General features: G+C 40.0%; 1 protein-coding gene across 14 annotated transcripts in view; it reads left to right on the top strand.

Annotated features, from left to right (window-relative positions):
- The window catches only part of ADCYAP1R1 (ADCYAP receptor type I), a 144,950-nt gene that overhangs the window by 59,493 nt on the left and 67,226 nt on the right, over positions 1–18,231 (top strand). For all 14 annotated transcript variants that reach the window (XM_013182431.3, XM_048062363.2, XM_013182423.3 and 11 more), the window contains one exon: positions 804–909. In XM_013182431.3, coding sequence (XP_013037885.1) covers positions 804–909 — 106 coding nt within the window. The remainder of the gene's footprint in view (positions 1–803; positions 910–18,231) is intronic.

The raw sequence follows: 18,231 nt of genomic DNA, 5'->3' as shown, positions 1-18,231 counted from the left end.
TCCATTGGTCACAATGTTTCTCTTACACATTCGTTTTCTTTCTTTTTCTTTCTTTTTCTTTCTTTCTTTTTCTTTCTTTCTTTCTTTCTTTCTTTCTTTCTTTCTTTCTTTCTTTCTTTCTTTCTTTCTTTCTTTCTTTCTTTCTTTTTCTTTCTTTCTCTTTCTCTCTCTCTCTTTTTCTTTTTTCTTCACTTTTTTTTTAGTAAGTTGTGGATCAAATCATCTCAGTTGAATTGGCATTGCATTCTCTTTTGGCAAGAGAACTGCCTTGTATTCACTGGGAAGAAAAGAAGAAGGAAGCATTAAGGAATGGACAGGGTGAAAGACTGAGAGAAAGAACTTTTAATTTAGCTTAGGGTCCTGAATGAGGTTAATAGATTGTGTGAGACTCACATGAAAGTGGTGGAAGATCAAACAGAATCTCAATTGATTTCTGATTCTGCTTTATACTATTTCATTATTGAGGTGTACCTTCTCTTCTGCCTTTTTTGAGGAAGAAATACAGTAAAACAAAGCAAACACTTTAGAAAATACACTTTGACATGTGGAGCAAAATTAAAAACAACAACAACAAAATAATTCCATGGTTTGACCTTAAGCTTTCTGAAAATAAAACAAAACAAACAAGCAAAACAAGAAGTTAATTGCAGTTTCCTCTTATCTTCCAAGGATGTTTTAATTGCTTTTTTTTTTTTTTTCTTTTTGGAAGGGTATCTCAAAGCTGACTGATGTTTCTTCATAAACTCTCCAGATATTTTAAGATTGTAATTATTCTTTCTCCACATTTTTTTCTCCCATCTCAGGTTGCAGCAACACATTCCAACTGCATCATTAAAAAGGAGCAAGAAACCTGTCTGGAGAAGATACGGAGGGCAGCTGCCCTGAGCCCTCTTAATGACTCTTCTCCAGGTGAGTTTCAGCTTGGGATACGCCACATGAACTGGTGGTGTCTAAACCTTTCCTGTTGTGCCTGCAGGGGATTCCAGCAATGTCAATGCAAACATCTTACTAAAAAGCAATGGGGACATACCATGCCAGTTGCTAGTTATTACCAGACATGATGAATTTGCTTCTATACATTAGGCGATGCAGTGACATATCTACAAAATGAATCAAAACACACACCAAAACAGCAACAACAACAGTGTACCTGGAAAGGAAAGGTCTTGATAGGATTTATGACTTCTGCTCGTGTAGGTGGCAACATCAGCTGTTGGGGACTGGACATAAGGCTTAAGTGCCTCATTGGTCTGTTTTGTAACAGCAATTGCTCTTTTCTCTTCATCATCTCAGTAATAATTTGTGCCTCTCTCACATGATCTGAAGACCTTTACAGGGATTAACATTATGATGACTGTAATCTTGATCAAGAATATTTGTGTTCTTGTTGAGATGAGAAACTGAGGCAGCCAGCAAGGAAGAAATTAATAGTTTAATATCCTTTCTCATTTCCCACTGACTGCAGCAGGAGCTGCTGATGGCCAGCACCAATGAGTGAAGGACAAAGAATGACAAAGAAACTAATTGGAAATCAGGGGCTATTTTCTGAGTCGTGTCCAAACTGCTTCTACTGTGACTTGAATTGGTAAAACTGAAGAGAACTGCAGATAAAACACAGTGTGTGTGTAATAAAAGAGCGGAAATTTATCTCCCTTTTTATTCACCACATATTTTAGCTCGGAAGCAAGAGAGGGCAGGGTGCAGATATTTGTGTCACCAGAACTTCCTCTGCAGCAAGCCATTTTAGCTGTCAGGAGTATTTCCATCAGTGTTCTGATATTCAGCTCAGACGTAAGCTCAGTTTTATTCTGATTCCCAGCTTTGGGCAAATGATCTGTGTGGTTTGGCAAAATTGAGGAAAAGATGTACTTAAGGTGGTTCATTTCAGCCCCGTGGTTGTATTTTTGAGTCCCTCTTTGTCCATTACAGATTTCCCAATTATTCCTCAGCCCAGAAGTGGCATAAGCAGAGACAAAAGGGAAAAAACAGTTTCTCCCCCCACAGAATGATGTCAGAAGCTGACCATGATGCCTACTTTTAATGATAATGATTATGCAATGACTATCATTTGGATTCAAGACTTTATAGATTTTCCAATGTGAAAAAAGACCATTTCACCAGCTACCATGTTTTTTATCACTCAGATCCAGAATAACCTTTGCTTTTTGGTACTTGAGGGTTATTCAGACCGAACTCTTCCCTCCTGCCTGTTTCAAATTCATAGAGCACAATTCAGAGATAGAGGAGGTCCAGAGCCATTGCAAAGCCTTTTGCATCTTAGTGTGAGGAAAAAGTATCACCCACACAGGCAGAAAGAGATTGAATCTTTTCAAGCACTACCTCAGCAAAACAAGTAGCACTCTTTATTATGTTCCCCCAATATTTTTTTGGTTTTAAAAACTGCAAACAATTTTTTCCCAGGCTTATTCTGCTTAGACCTGCTAGGGCATATGTCAAACGAAGAGGGACTCTTCATTCAGTCCTTCACATTTTCTCTTTTCTCTTGAATAATACATGAATATGTGAACAGGTGATGCCTCCACAATGTGAAGAGAACTGCTGCATGCACAAGAGTGATATTGCTCATCCTCCATTTGACACACGTGGGGCACAGGTTCCTTCGGATGTCTAGGATACACGGTGAATTCGCTGGAGGTGGAGAATGCAACTGTTCTCCCAGAAACTGAGTTGGATATCAAGCTTTTGAATGTCTCTTACACTGAAATGCATGTAATACTTGTTCATCTAGATGTCTCTGACAGCAGCCAGCAGTGGATGACTTCAGAGAATGATACTTCCATAACATATCTTGCCTGTTTACAGATATCTTTAGCTTCCTGCCCTACTGTCTTTGTGTTTAACAAGCTGCAGACATTTTGTTTTCATGAATTTGCCTGAACAGCTTTGAATTAAAACAATCCTTTTGTTGTTCACCACATCCTGTGTCAATGAATTCCACCATATACAAGGCCTTAGGTAAAGAAGCCACCTTTCCTCTGAGATGTGTATTTTCCATTAAAGAATTATGGCTTTTTTTTCTTGCTTGAAAGCACTTATTTCAAAGCTTCATCTTTACTGCCCTTTCTCCCTACCATTTCTAGTTCTTGTAGATATATTTTAAATATATTTCATTTCAATTCGTGTGCTGGAACTATAATAACATTCTGCTCTATCTCCTTTACGTCCTCATTTCAGACTCACCTTTCATTAAATGACACTTATTTCAAGCCAGATCCTGCCACGCTCATTCCCAACAAGGCATTATCTCTGTTATTAAAGGATGGGACATCAGTAGAGCTCAACTGCCTTCTTCCTGTTTGCTCAATGACATTGGGTTTGGAACTAGATGATCGTTAAGGTCCTTTCCAACCCAAGCCATCCTATTCTATATACTACTTACATACTACTTACTCTGTTTTGAAAGGCACCTTGATGGTGACTGCTAAGAAGAGGTGTGCTAATAAGGGATACTCTACCTGCCATGAATTCACGCACTGAAATACTTGTGAATCACCTGCTTACTCCCAAAGCTCTCTTGCTGCCAGTCTTTTAGTGGAATGGAACACTACTCACCATGATTGAACCTGTCTTTTAAGTTAAGTTACCAAACATTTTTTGGAGAAGTTTGATGGAAAGGTAGTAACCAGCCATAAAGTAAGCAGCCATATTTGAGGTGTGTTCATTTCTCTCACTTTTAACCTGCTGCAGACAAACAATTTTTCACCTGGGAGAAGTGAAAATGGCCCATTTGTTTTTTGTTATTCATCTGTAACAATAGGACTTACTAATAACTTACTAAAGACTTACTTAATACTAATAAAACTTACTAATAAGACTTACTAAAGACTTACTAATCCTTACTAAGGTACTGGAAAATGCGTTAACTTGTTTCCCTTCGAAGAAAGAAAAAATTAAGAAATAACTCAGAAAAAGCTGAAAGAAGGAAAAAATCCTTCCTAGCTAGTAAATACAATTCTGTTTATTCAAGAGCAAGAATGAGCATAAGAGTACCTCTTTTGACTTTTTTTTTTATATATACAAATTTCCATAAAACAATTTCATACATAATTTTTCTGATGATTTATTTCTCTTCATAGGGGCTTCAGGGTACAAAATGAGATTGTGAATTTTTAGAGAGTCTGCAGAGGCTTGGGCACGTGCTCAAGTTACTGTGGTTTATTAAAAAAATTTAATCTTTGAAATCAGCTAAACTACAGAAACCTCTGGAAGCAAGGTAGCTCCATATTCTTCTGTTGCAGGTGACACAAAGTCAAATGATTACATATAAAACTTGAATCTGGGACACAAACAGGTTTTGTAATCTGTATTTCTACAATATCTAGATCAATGATGTTACAGAACCTATTGTGCCCAAAGAATACTCCACATCCCATGCATTCCATAAATCCTACTACATGGTGTAAAAAATAATGATAGTAATAGTAGGTTCTCTGGTCCTGTTCTTCTGAGGCCTGGTCTTCTGTACCGATATTTCTCCTAGCTAAAAGTAGTGCATGGAAGACAATGCACTTTGAAGTTAAAAGGAGAAGAACATCTAATGGGTTCCTACATTTTGCAACAATAACTTACTTCTCCTGCCTTTGCTTTGCCCGCTTGCTGTGTTCAGCATCTGTGAATGCAGACATAAACTAAATGGTTCCCCAGAGCTCCTCTGGGTGAGGTCCAACAGGAGCACAATTTTGATGCTGCAACTGTAACCACAGGCCTTGAAGAGCAAGGCTGGCACTCTATTATGGAAAGCAGCCAGCCCTAAACTATCAGGGCTCGGATGTTTTCCCTCCCACTCTGCCTCTCAAGCCCAGATGTTATGCTCATTACTGTTTTATCCTTCACAGTAGTTTTTCCTCCCTCTGCTGCTGTGCTCTGCCTATAATGCTTCAAAAACAATGATTGCATTGAGATTTTCTGTTAGTTTTTCTGTGAGTTTTATGTTGTCTTCTTCCTCTTTAAATGCTTTAAATTCTTCAGAAGCCTTTATATGAAAGGAAACAAGACGCATGTGTGTCCATCTCTGTCCAGCCATCACCTACAAAATCTGCATGAAAAAGAGAGTTTGAAGAAAATAAAATTTCAGCAGGACTCAGAATTTGACTCCTTTGCTCTGGAGAGAGAATTAAAGTAGTAAAGGGAAATAATGGAAGCTAAGGGCAGAAAAGATAGGGAGAATGAAAATGATTCCTCTAAGCTGAACTTCTCCAGGTGGTGGGACCAGGCTATTTCTTGCATTAGTATTTTCAGTCTCCCTTGTTCCGGTTTTTGTCCCTGTTGCATTGTAGAGCTACAGAAGTTCCTGCTGGACCCTGCTCTTGCTGTCATCAGTCCAAAAGGGACTTTCTGCCACATAGCAATTGATAAAGCTCACTGCTGATCCATGTGCACTCTTTTCTATTATTATTTTATTATTATTTTTTGTTTATTTATTTACTTATTTATTTTCATCCAGACTGTGTTGACACTTGTCAACTCTGATGTCTAGGAAAGACTGTCACAGGAGATATCTCATGCTGGATGAGAATTTCTTGGGTCATGCCAATATTATCCTGGTCTGCATCAATAAAAATAAAATAAAAAAAAGGTAGACCCAGCCCATCAAGGGAGGTGATTCTCCCCCTCTGCTCCGCCCTCGTGAAGCCCCACCTGGAGTACTGCATTCAGCTCTGGGGCCCCCAGCACAAGAAGGATATGGACATGTTGGAATTAGTCCAGAGGACTGGAGCACCTCTTCTATGAAGAAAGGATGAGAGAGCTGGTGTTCAGCCTGGAGAAAGCTACAGGAACACCTTATTGCTGTCTTTTAATACTTAAAGAACTTCCCTGTTCTTTGTTCTCCAAGCATTGAGTCATTCTTTAGCTCTTTGCTGAATGCTTTTGCGTTTGTTAACAGGCTTTATAGAACTCTGATCGTCAGATACAATCATAGAATCATAGAATCATAGAATCATAGAATCATAGAATCATAGAATGGCTTGGGTTGGAAGGGACTTCAAAGATCTCACAGTTACAACTCCCCTGCCATAGGCAGGGATGCCACCCACTAGATCAGGCTGCCCAGGGCCTCATCCAACCTGGTCTTGAGCACCTCCAGGGATGGAACATCCACTACTTCTCTGGGCAACCTGTGCCAGTGCCTCACTACCCTCTGAATGAAGAGTTTCCTCCTAATCTCTAATCTAAATCTCCCCTCTTTTAGTTTAAAACCATTCCCCCTCATCCTGTCATTATCTGATCGAGCGAAGGACAATCTGATTGAGCAAAGGACAAACAATGGATGGATTCATGTCACCTGAATATGGTTGTCTAAAGTAGAGAGGCCTTTATTAATGATAGTTATTTAGATTGTGCTTGTAGTCAATATATGAAGATAAGTACTTAGAAGTCACTTACACTTACAAGTACTTACAAGACTTAAACTTGCCCTATTTTATATATCCAACTTATGTTGAGAAGACTGTGTGTAGAAGTGCCAATTTCTCTCCATTGTCTATTAAAGCAATCATTACAGGGATCAGAAGTTAGTTGGTATGAATTTTACTGATTATACTGCAGCAGTACTGGAATTAACAAAACCTTCAAAAATCAGGCGTAAAGCAAGCTGCAGGCTCTTAAATGAATCTTGTTCTCAAATGGAGCAGCAGCAGCTAAAGGGGATGTTGTGAGCCTTCTGTAAACTCAGGCACAGTAGCGAAGTTGAAAGCCTGGAAGTGTGTTGCTAGTGAAAAAAAATCAGGATCATCTGTTACAGAGGAAAGAAAGGATGCAGTGTCCCTGATATTCCTAATGGTTACCCGGTTTGATATAATTTGATATAGGTTCCTGAGTTTTTGGGGATATATTTTTCTCTGAAATGTGCTTTTTAAAAAACAAACAGACAAACAAAAAGCTCTAGAAGGAAGCTGGAGAACAAATTACTCTATATGCTCTCCCTGAGATAGGTAAAGCTTAGGTGAGGTGATCATCAGCCTGGCAATGGTCACTTAAGATGACTCAGAGAAAAAATGCAAAAATTGCTGTAATGGAGCAGAAACTTTTATTACCTTCTTGGACTGTATGAACACATTCTGCCGACACATTCAGTGGCATTTTGGTGGTTCAAGTGAAGACTGCCTACTTTGAAAGCCGTCATAATAAATCTAAGCTTACTTATCTTCTCAGCATTTGCTGGACTTCGATTCAGATGGGTAGAGAAGAGAAGGAAAAATACTGAAATTTAAAGCCTGCAGCTCTGAAAACACAATTAACTCGAAAACATGTGTATGAGCTACTATTTCCATGCCATAATATACTTACAGTAATAATTCCTACCTGGTTCTTTCAAAGCTATTACTTTTATAATCCCCAGAACTGCCAGGAAGTGCTTCTTTAATAACAAAGGAACATGAGTTAAAGGAAAATAAAAGGTGGAATGGATTTTGTCTAGGCAACTTGCTAAGATATTAGCTCTGATAAGATTAATTTCTGGGAGCAGGACTAGAATCATAGAATCACAGAATGCTTTGGGTTGGCAGGGACCTCAAAGCCCATCTAATCCCAACCCCCTGCCATGGGCAAGGACCCCTCCCACCAGCCCAGGCTGCCCCCAGCCCCATCCAGCCTGGCCTTGGGCACTGCCAGGGATGGGGCAGCCACAGCTCCTCTGGGCAGCTCGGGCCAGGGCCTCAGTGCCCTCTGCCTAACATCTAATCTAAATCTACTCTGTTTTAGTGAAATCCATTACCCCTTGTCCTATCACCACACTCCCTGACAAAGAGTTCCTCTGCTTTCTTGTTGGCCCCTGAAACCTTCTCTTCTCCAGGCTGAACAACCCCAGCTTCCTCATCCTTTCTTCACAGCAGAAAAGCTCCACAACTCTGAGCATCCTTGTACCCTCCTCTGGACTCGCTCTACTATATTCCTGTCCTTCTTGTGTTGGGGCGCAGGGATCCAGGTGGGGTCTCACGAGAGCAGATCAGAGGGGAACAATCCCCTCCCTCACCCTGCTGCCCACGCTGCTTTTGATGCAGCCCAGGTTAGCTTTTTGGGCTGCAAGCACATATTGCCTGCTCATAACAAGCTTCTCCAACACCCCCAAGTCCTTCTCCTCAGGGATGCTCCCAATCTATTCCCTGCCCAGCCTGTATTTGTGCTTGGGATTGCCCCAGCCCAGGTGCAGGACCTTGAGCTCGGCCTTGTTGAACCTCATGAGGTTTGCCCAGGCCTGCGTCTCAGGCCTGTCCAGGTCTCTCTGGGTGGCATCCCTTCCCTCCAGTGAACACTCCACACAGGTTGGTGTCATTGTCAAATTTGCTAAGGGTGCACTCAATCCCACTGTCCATATCACCAATACTGACCCCTGAAGAACACCACTCATTACTGATCTCCACCTGGACATTGAGCTGTTGACTGCAGCTCTTTGAGTGTGACCATCCAGCCAATTCCTTACCCACCAACTAAGGTGGTCTATTCCTCAGATCTGTGTCTCTCTGATTTAGAGACAAGGATATCATTCGGAAAATAAAAGTGATAAATGAAAGTACTTTTCTGCAAGCAGGATATTAATTTAAAAAAAAAAAAAGCTCAGGTGAAATTTTTAAATAATTTAGGCTGAAAAATAATAGCCATTAGCAAATTAGAAAAAATATATTGTACTGGCATTTCACTACTGAACATTGTTTTAGAAGTATTGCTAACTAAATTTAATTTAATTTAAAAATGAATGAAATGTTAAAATTAAAAATAAAAATTCCTGCCTGCCTATTAAACTCTTTATATTTCCTGTCAACCAAAAAGAAGGAAAAAATCTTACCACACTGAACTAAATGTTTTGTTTTGTTTTTCCATTTTTTAATTTAACCTTTGAAACAAAATATTATTTATTATGCAGCTCCATTTTCACAGAATCACAGAATCGAAGAGGTTGGAAGATCATCGGGTCCAACCCTCCTGCCAAAGCAGGTTCCTTAGAGCAGGCTGCCCAGGTAGGCATCCAGATGGGCCTTGAATATCTCCAGAGAAGGAGACTCCACAACCTCCCTGGGCAGCCTGTTCCAGTGCTCCGTCACCCTCACCATGAAGAAGTTCTTTCGCATGTTGGTACGGAACTTCCTGTGCTCTATCTTGTGGCCATTACCCCTTGTCCTATCCCCACAAACCACTGAAAAGAGGTTGGCCAAATCCCTCTGTCTCCCACACCTCAGGTATTTATACACATTAATGAGATCCCCTCTCAGTCTTCTTTTCTCCAGGCTGAACAGGCCCAGGTCTCTCAGCCTTTCCTCATAGGGAAGATGCTCCAGGCCCCATGTCATCTTTGTGGCCCTCCGCTGGACTCTTTCCAGGAGATCCCTGTCTTTTTTGTGCTGGGGAGCCCAGAAGTGGACACAGTACTCCAGGTGAGGCCTGACCAGGGCAGAGTAGAGGGGGAGGATCACCTCCCTTGACCTGCTGGCCACGCTCCTTTTAATGCATGCCAGGATCCCATTGGCCCTCTTGGCCACGAGGGCACACTGCTGGCTCATGGTCAACCTGTCGTCCACCAGGACCCCCAGGTCCTTCTCCTCAGAGTTCCTCTCCAGCAGGTCGTCCCCCAGCCTGTACTGATACGTCCGGTTGTTCCTTCCCAGGTGCAGGACTCTACACTTGCTCTTATTAAATCTCATTTGGTTTCTTCCTGCCCATCTCTCCAGCCAGTCCAGGTCTCACTGAATGGCAGCACAGCCTTATGGTGTGTTGGCCACTCCTCCCAGCTTTGTGTCATCGGCATACTTGCTGAGGGCAGACACTATTCCCTCATCAAGGTCGTCGATGAAGATGTTGAACAAGAGTGGACCCAGCACCGACCCCTGGGGAACGCTGCCAGTCACAGGTCTCCAGCCGGACTCTGCGCCGCCGATCACCACCCTCTGAGCTCGGCCAGTCAGCCAGTTCTCAACCCACCTAACTGTCCACTCCTCTATCCCATGCTTTCTCAGCTTTGCTATCAGGATGTCATGGGAGACAGTATCGAAAGCCTTCCTAAAGTCAAGGTAGATGACATCCACTGCTCTCCCCCCATCTACCCAGCTGGTGATGCCATCATAGAAGGCAACGAGGTTGTTCGAGCACGACTTTCCCTTGGTGAGTCCATGCTGACTCTTCCTCATAACATTCTTCTCTTCCAATTGCTTGGAGATGGCATCCAGAACAAGCTGTTCCAACACCTTTCCAGGGACAGAGGTGAGACTGACTAGCCTGTAGTTTCCCGGATCCTCCTTCTTGTCCTTCTTGAAGACCGGAGTGACATTGGCTATCCTCCAATCTTCAGGCACCTCTCCTGTTCTCCAGGACCTTTCAAAGATGATAGAGAGCGGTTCGGCGATCACCTCTGCCAACTCCCTTAGCACACATGGATGCATCCCATCGGGATCCATGGATTTGTGTGCATTGAGCCCACTCAGATGCTCCCGAACCACTCTCTCGTCAACCAGGTGGGAGCCCTCCATTTCCCAGCCCCTTTCTCCTCCCACCAGGGTCGAGTCCCCGGGGGGGAGTCCTTGAAGCAAAGACTGAAGCAAAGAAAGCATTCAGTATCTCCGCCTTCTTGGCATCTCCCGTTACCAGGACACCCCCCCTCATTCAGCAAGGGACCTACATTATCCCTAGTCTTCTTTTTACTGTTTACATACTTTAAAAAACCCTTCTTATTATCTTTTGTCTCTTTTGCAAGCCTCATCTGTAGGTGGGCTTTAGCCTTCCTCGTCGCGTCCCTGCAGGCCCTGACAACACTTCTATACTCCTCCCAAGAGGACAGGCCCTTTTTCCACATTTCATAGACCTTCCTCTTCCTTTTGAACTTATCGATGAGCTCCTTGCTCATCCACACAGGTTTCTGAGTTTCTTGTTTCTCTGGTGACAGCTCAGCTAGCTCATTAAATCACCCCGCATCTTTTTTTTTTTTTTTTTTTTGTCTGGAGTAAATAGTGGCAGGAAGTCGAGTCTTACTTTCTACTGCATAGCATACACAATGTGCAATGACAAGGTGATCTAGAACAAATATTGGGAGCTTCTTTAGAGCGTATGCACAGACTGTCTGTAAATGCACACTGTTAAAAATGAACAATGACTATCAGTAAAATTTACGCAATGAAAGAGGTGATGGTCTTTCATGTACTTGTGTTATCTGTTGGTACCTTCAGATTCATTGACAGATTCACAGGTAGAAGCTGTGACCACTAGCAAATACATAGCTTTTTAATGTCTATAGTACCGTGGCAGGGGGGAAAAATTCATCTGAATTATGACTCAATGACAATATATGATTTTAGTATGATTTTCATCAGATCTTTGCAGCTCCTTTTAAACTGCATGCTTGTGTTGTGTGCCATGAAGCAGTTGCTGCGGTCTTCTCCAGAAGTGAATAAGTTTCAGTGAAGAATTAGTGTTTTCATGAATTCAAACCACGTTTTCAAGATCCTGAATACACCTTATATTTCTGTAAAAAGAGTGAGTCAGGTGTCAGACAACTGGATATTCTTTTAAAAGCTAATTCTGTAAAAATGCTCTTTTCTTACTATTCCCATGATAAACTTTGTTGTCATTTCCTGTATTTTCTGATAAAAGTACTTATAGCTTCTTTAGACAGTTAATCTCACAGAGATAAACACTGTAGTAAGAGAATGAGTTTGATTCTTTCTAGAATCAATGGTACAGTTCACTGGTTTCTAGGAGCTGCACTACAGACTTACAGGAGTAACAACACTGGATCAGAAGCAGAAGGTCAGGTAATAGTTCAGGTGGCCCTAGTTACCTGCACTGAGGCAGATGAAGTCCACTTCATTTCACATACAGAATAAAAGAGCTGTAGAACTCACTAAAGCTCAATGGAAAGAGATAGGCATCTCCAGAGAGCCAGTCATGTTTCTTAAGAGAGACTTCTAAAAAAATAATAGCAGGTTCGTTTGCTGAAGGATATTAATCAACCTATGGGAAATATATGTGTATATATATATATATATGCTTATGTATTTGCATTGATTGTAGAGACATAGGAAAAAAAAAAGATCAGTAAAGTTTTAATATAAGCATTGACTAACAGGGACATAATTGGTTGTTCTAGCAGAGGAACTAAAGGATTACCATGCACACATACCTACAGAGTTTAATTTTATTAGTTAGAATTAACCACGGGCAGAAATAATAAAGTACAATAATTTATGGTCTGTGCTTGGGCTTGTAAAAGCCTGAACAGATGTAAAAGATACTGGTGCATATGCTAACAGGTAATAAAGACAAAATGCAAATATTGATCCTTTCTGTAATTCCTCAGGTTTCAGCTTCTGTTGCTAATGAATTCACAAAGTATGACCAGTAAATATAATAGGATCTACCAATACAGACTGGAAGTAGGATTCTTGGTTGTGCTGAGCATATGTTTTATCACCCTGCTATGATGAAGGATCACAGGATACAGGATACACCTGTTGATTCCCATTCCACCCTGAAATAGCTCCCCACATGTAATGACATTTTCTGTTGATGATAATCACAGAATCACAGAATCGTCTAGGTTGGAAGAGACCTCCAAGATCACCGAGTCCAACCTCTGACCTAACACTAACAAGTCCTTCACTAAACCATATCACTAAGCTCAACATCTAAATGTCTTTTAAAGACCTCCAGGGATGGTGACTCAACCACTTCCCTGGGCAGCCCATTCCAATGTCTAACAACTCTTTCAGTAAAGAAGTTTTTCATAATATCCAACCTAAACCTCCCCAGGCGCAATTTTAGCCCATTCCCCCTCGTCCTGTCACCAGGCCCGTGGGAGAACAGACCAACCCCCGCCTCGCTACAGCCTCCTTTAAGGTACCTGTAGAGAGCGATAAGGTCGCCCCTGAGCCTCCTCTTCTCCAGGCTGAACAAGCCCAGCTCCCTCAGCCGCTCCTTGTAAGACTTGTTCTCCAGACCCCTCACCAGCTTCGTTGCCCTTCTCTGGGCTCTCTCAAGCACCTCCATGTCCTTGTAGTGAGGAGCCCAAAACTGAACACAGTACTCGAGGTGCGATGCACCTCGATGACATGATTCTTACTTGTTTTTATGGCTCAGTGTTGGGAAGGGAATAGAGACACTAGAGCAGTGATCCAATGTGTGACAGTTTTTTCATCAGCTGACAAAGCTATGAATTTGTAGAACACAAGGCTTTTCAAAGAGAAGTGAGCACGAGGAATGATTGTCCAGCTTGTGACCTGCTGCAGGAGAGCTTGACCAGACCGCCCCCTTTTTCTTTCATGTGAGGATTATGGTCACCCAGTCAGTCGTTTGCATGAAATGACCAGGAGAATCATCAAGTATCCTGCAGTGTCTTTCCACCTTGTCTCTCTATTCAGTCCTTCATCTGGTCTCTCATAAGAGGTAGATTTAATAGGACTGGCAGTGGCACAGCCCAGGAAGTGAGCTGGTTCGACTCTATCGGATACAATGAGACTCTCGTGAGCCTGCCATAAAGGTGGCATTGTTTGAACTTCCTTTGTTATTTTTTTGTAGCTTGATGTGAAGGTGAGAACAATATCATTTTTTTTTTTTTTTTTTTTCCCCACAGAGCCAGCATAGAGTTTTTCTTATGGAGTTTGAGATTTCTGTGTCTTAGGTATTTTTATCTCGGCTATTGTCCTATAGCTGCCTTCACAGTCAATGGGCAAAAGTTGGCTTTTTGAGGGAATGAGTCATCAGACCTATTTCAAATGTCTGCTTTCAGATGAGAGACATTGTTCTCTAGGATTACCTCTTTCTGTCTACTACTACAAAAATTTTGGTGACTATTCAAATGTAGATGTTGGCAATTGGTCAGATGAATCTCACTCTGGAAAGCACATTTGCCAGTTACTGCTTGCTTTGTTGATGGGAATGGTTACCTGCACTTAGATCACCAGGGACAGAACATTAAATGCAATAGGAAAAAGAAGGGGTTAGCACTAACTTCTATGGCTTTTAGTAAAGAACTTCAATGTTAAGGTTTTCTCTACACTCTAAAAACCACTTCCTTTTCACATTCTGACATACTGCATTTTAAATATTTAGAATTACTCCTTTCGGTATCCGTATGTATTGTAGGATCATTTGGGAAGCTCTAATCGTGGATCAAGTGCTGCTCTACCAAATACTCAAGAGATTGTTCTTAGACTATTTTTTACTGTGAAATGTTTTTTCTGATAAGACTTCATCAAGCACTAATGTTCTAACATAGGTGGCCAATGACTAAAATTACCCAACTGTACAATTTAATTTGTTTCAGCTCATTCTGAGCTATATCCACTACCTATTAATACACCTCACTTACAAACTTAAGCCAAGAACTTCATTATGTAAAACTGCCTCCTCAATAATATATGTAATTGAATAAGTGTAATAATTTGGACTGCTGACAGATTTTGCATATTGATTTTTCCTCAGCAAAATAAGACTGAAGGGCAGTGAGTTAAATCATCTTCAGACAGATAAGGAAGCTACAGCAATATAACAAGTATAGCTACTCCAACTGCTACGCAGTAGAAAAAATGTCGATATGTACTCCTCTCACCATGGGAAAAAAAAATAAAAATAAAAATGACATAATTCAGCTTTACTTGCAGAAGTGTAAAGTGACTTGAATGCATAATAACACTTTAAATAACAATGCTTTGAGCTCTTACTCTCTATCTAAGCCTTATTTCTTTTCCTCAAAGTTTTTTATGTTTCTGCTTCATTGGAGACTTAACCTATTCTATGATTCTATGATTCTATGCCCTTTCTTTTGTCGAAAGTTGCAGTGGATCAAATCTTTATTTCCTCTATGGGATGCTGAAGAGAGATAAAATGTGAGGACAGTCCTCTAGCACCTGCTTATCTTCACAGCATCTTCCATCACTGGATGAGCAAAGCAGCAGGAACTGCATGTCCTATATTCATTATATTGTTTTTAGCTTCTGGACTAGAGAGCATGGGGGTGGAGAAAGGGAAATCTGTGCGTGACTTTGCCCATAAACAGCTAGCCAGCACTGCTGTCTCAGAAAGTGGATGATAATTTGCAACTCACAAAAGAGCGGAAAAGAGAATGTGCATTTCCTTCCCCAAATTCCTCTTGTGAAATAGAAGGAATGGGAAAGCAGAAAGGGAAGGATCTCACAATTTTACGTTGTTTTCCATCATTTTTGTGAAACAAATGAAGCAAATAAGGACTCTTCTCAAGTGTTTTATTTTTGTGGTTATAGAGCCTAATGTGTTGAAATACTTCATCCTAGAGGGAATAATTTTATATCATACTATTTAAAAAAGGGGGGTTGTCCTGTGCTGTTTTTATGCTTCCCAGCTTGAGATTTTACTTTGTAATAAGAATTCCACCACAAAAAAATGGGTTATTCAGTGGTGCAATAGTACTGCACCAAACTCTAGAGGCTAAATTCAGCTCACATTAGCTTGTTGAAAGCAGACGTGTAGGTTACTTAGCAAAAGAGGGAGGGAGGGAGAGAGGAAGAGAGAGAGGGAAGAGAGGGAGAGAGAGGGAGATTCAATGACCCCATCTCTATCTTTGACATGTATTTTAATATAATCTGTTAATTTCAAACACTTCACAAGTAGGATAGTATACCTTTTCTCCTACTGATGTGTGATCTTTGGTTTTTGTTTGTTTTGTTGTTTCTTTTTTCTTTGTTTATTGTTTTCCATTTCACATCTATAGGAATATTGAAGGTTAGAGTCCAATTCTAATTTTTATTTGCTTGATTTTGTTTTGTTTTTGAGGATATGTATTATTCCTTTAAGATTGTAGGAAAAGAGTAGAATTTAGTAATCTTGTCATCCAGACTTCCAAGTGACCTCAGTTAAAATAAATTTTCTTTTTCTTCTCATCTCTGAATTTTGTTCCTGGATGCCACGACAACTTGTGATTTTGACAGCTTGATGAATACGTAGTGCCTTATAGGTTTATAGGTGAATCAAAGTAATTACCTGCCTCTTACACTATGCTGTAAACACATATTTTGGAGGGTCCTGAGGTCAGCACCAGGAACAGCTCTTACTCTTCTTGAGATATAATTCTGCTGCTGTCAGTCTGCAACCTCATCTCCCCCTGACTTCAATAGGCATTATCAACATGTATTTCAGTAAAGAGAACTGTACTGGGCTCTGTATTTAGGGAAAAATGACCTCCTTGGGGAACAATTACAGCACTGGATGTAGTTAACTGAGTCTCCCAAGACTCCTTATACAATTGATAGACAGATACTGAGATTCAGATTCAGTTTGCATATTAAAACACCTAAATTCAGGTGTTTTAATCTGTAAAATGAGTCACAATCAAGTTGTATCCATAAGCTCAAGGATTTTAGCTTCATATTTCGCTTCTGGATGCTCATTTCCCTGATTCTCCATAATTTGCTTGTATGATTTTATTTTCCATCTCTCTGTGGAACAAACTAAATGAGGAGCCTGCCCAGCTAGTTTTGCCAAGTAAGACACATCTAAAGTTAGTGCAGTTTTCACTCCTCAAGAGCAGGTAGTTGAATCTTGTGGACAAGCATCTGGAGGCAGTGTTCTCATCTATTCTTTCTACTGCTTTTCTGATTACACTAAGAGCCATTTAAGGCTTCCTGAATGCCTGCCTCTCCACAGCAGCTTGTACTTTTGATAATGAAACCATACATTTCATGCTCACACAGTTGCTAGAAATGATTGGTTTGTTTCCTTTACAAAAAAAAAAAAATAATAATAAAATAAATAACATAAAATAAAATAAAATAATAAAATAAAATAATAAAGGCAAATCAAAGCAAGCACAGTGAAACAAAACAAATAGAGACAACAAGCAAAACAAAAGACAGGGTTAGAATAATGCTTAATTTCTGATTGAAAGAGAAGCTGCAAGTACCATGAGTGAGTGATTACCAGGACAAGCATGAAAAAAAAAAAAAAAAAGTAACTGGACATAGAAGCCCATGCAAAATGAAATGTTTTATAAGAGAAAAACCATTGTTAGAGTGTGTTACAAGAGCATGCCGAAACCATACAACAAAAACAAAGCCAAACTGGAAAAATAACCACAAACAATTAATTAAAATGCACTGGAAAACTGTTGCGTATATTCTGAAAACATGCCTCATCTTTTCTTCACAAGATATGAGTACTTGAATCCATTCCAGGTTTTTGGTCGTACAGCCAAATGACTAATATGATTCTACCCCTTCTCTGCTAACCTGTAAATGACTTAAGACAGAACCCATTATTATCATAACTGAATAAACAAGAACAAAATTAAATACAGTACTCCTAGTCAGACTGTTACATAATCATTTGTTTCACATTATTCTTCAAGGATCAAGAACTGATAAAGAAAAGTTCAAACGATACAATTACAACGGCTGATCAATACATATAAGATTTCTTGATTGTTTTATAAATGGTGCAACCTTTTATGTGCTTTCTCATTTTTCTTCTACAAGTACCCTAAAGACATAGTCCATGGACACAGGTATCTGAGGATACATATATTATATACATATTATTATTATATATATTATATTATTATATACATATGTTTGTATATTACTATATATTATTATAGATATTATTATATACATACATCTGTATTCCATACCTATATAAATACACACCTATATCTATAAATACCTTTTACACTCTTAACTGTGTTTTACAGTATGGGTTAATTTCCCGTCTGCTTAGGAATTTGACATCTATTCACTCTCAAAACATCATGAAAAAATCTTTTACCATCTTTATATATGACACTGATGCTATCACAGTCCCTGGAAGTCACAGATCATCAAATGGTCAAAACATAAAGTTTCTGGACCTTTACTGTAAGTGCTAAGATGTCCAGAACTGTGCCCTGTAATACATTCTAATCCTTTGTCCAGGTAATAAGAATGTCACCAATAATTAGATCTCACAAATTCACTTTTAGAGATTTTAGTTATAGTTTATTTTGTCTGGGTGCAAGGAATGAACTTTATGAACTCCACAGCTCCCTCCAGCCTTATTTTCTGTGTTTCTGTGATTATTAAACATTCTAAGAAATATCACCAGTAAAAGAATATTGATTATATGTATGCAAATTTTCATAGTTATTTATTGCTTCAGACAGGAGAGTAATTACCTGCCCACACATTTTATGAGCAATACCACAGAACAATTTCTCTTTCTACCAGGACTAACTTTCTAGTGAGAAGAGAGGGAGAAGGAATAACACAATTATTTCCATTTCAT

Source organism: Anser cygnoides, chromosome 2, assembly GCF_040182565.1.
Source record: "Anser cygnoides isolate HZ-2024a breed goose chromosome 2, Taihu_goose_T2T_genome, whole genome shotgun sequence".
In the NCBI taxonomy this organism is placed as follows: Eukaryota; Metazoa; Chordata; class Aves; order Anseriformes; family Anatidae; genus Anser; species Anser cygnoides.
Note: the sequence above shows the minus strand (reverse complement) of the source record. Positions and strands in the feature narration are given on the sequence as shown.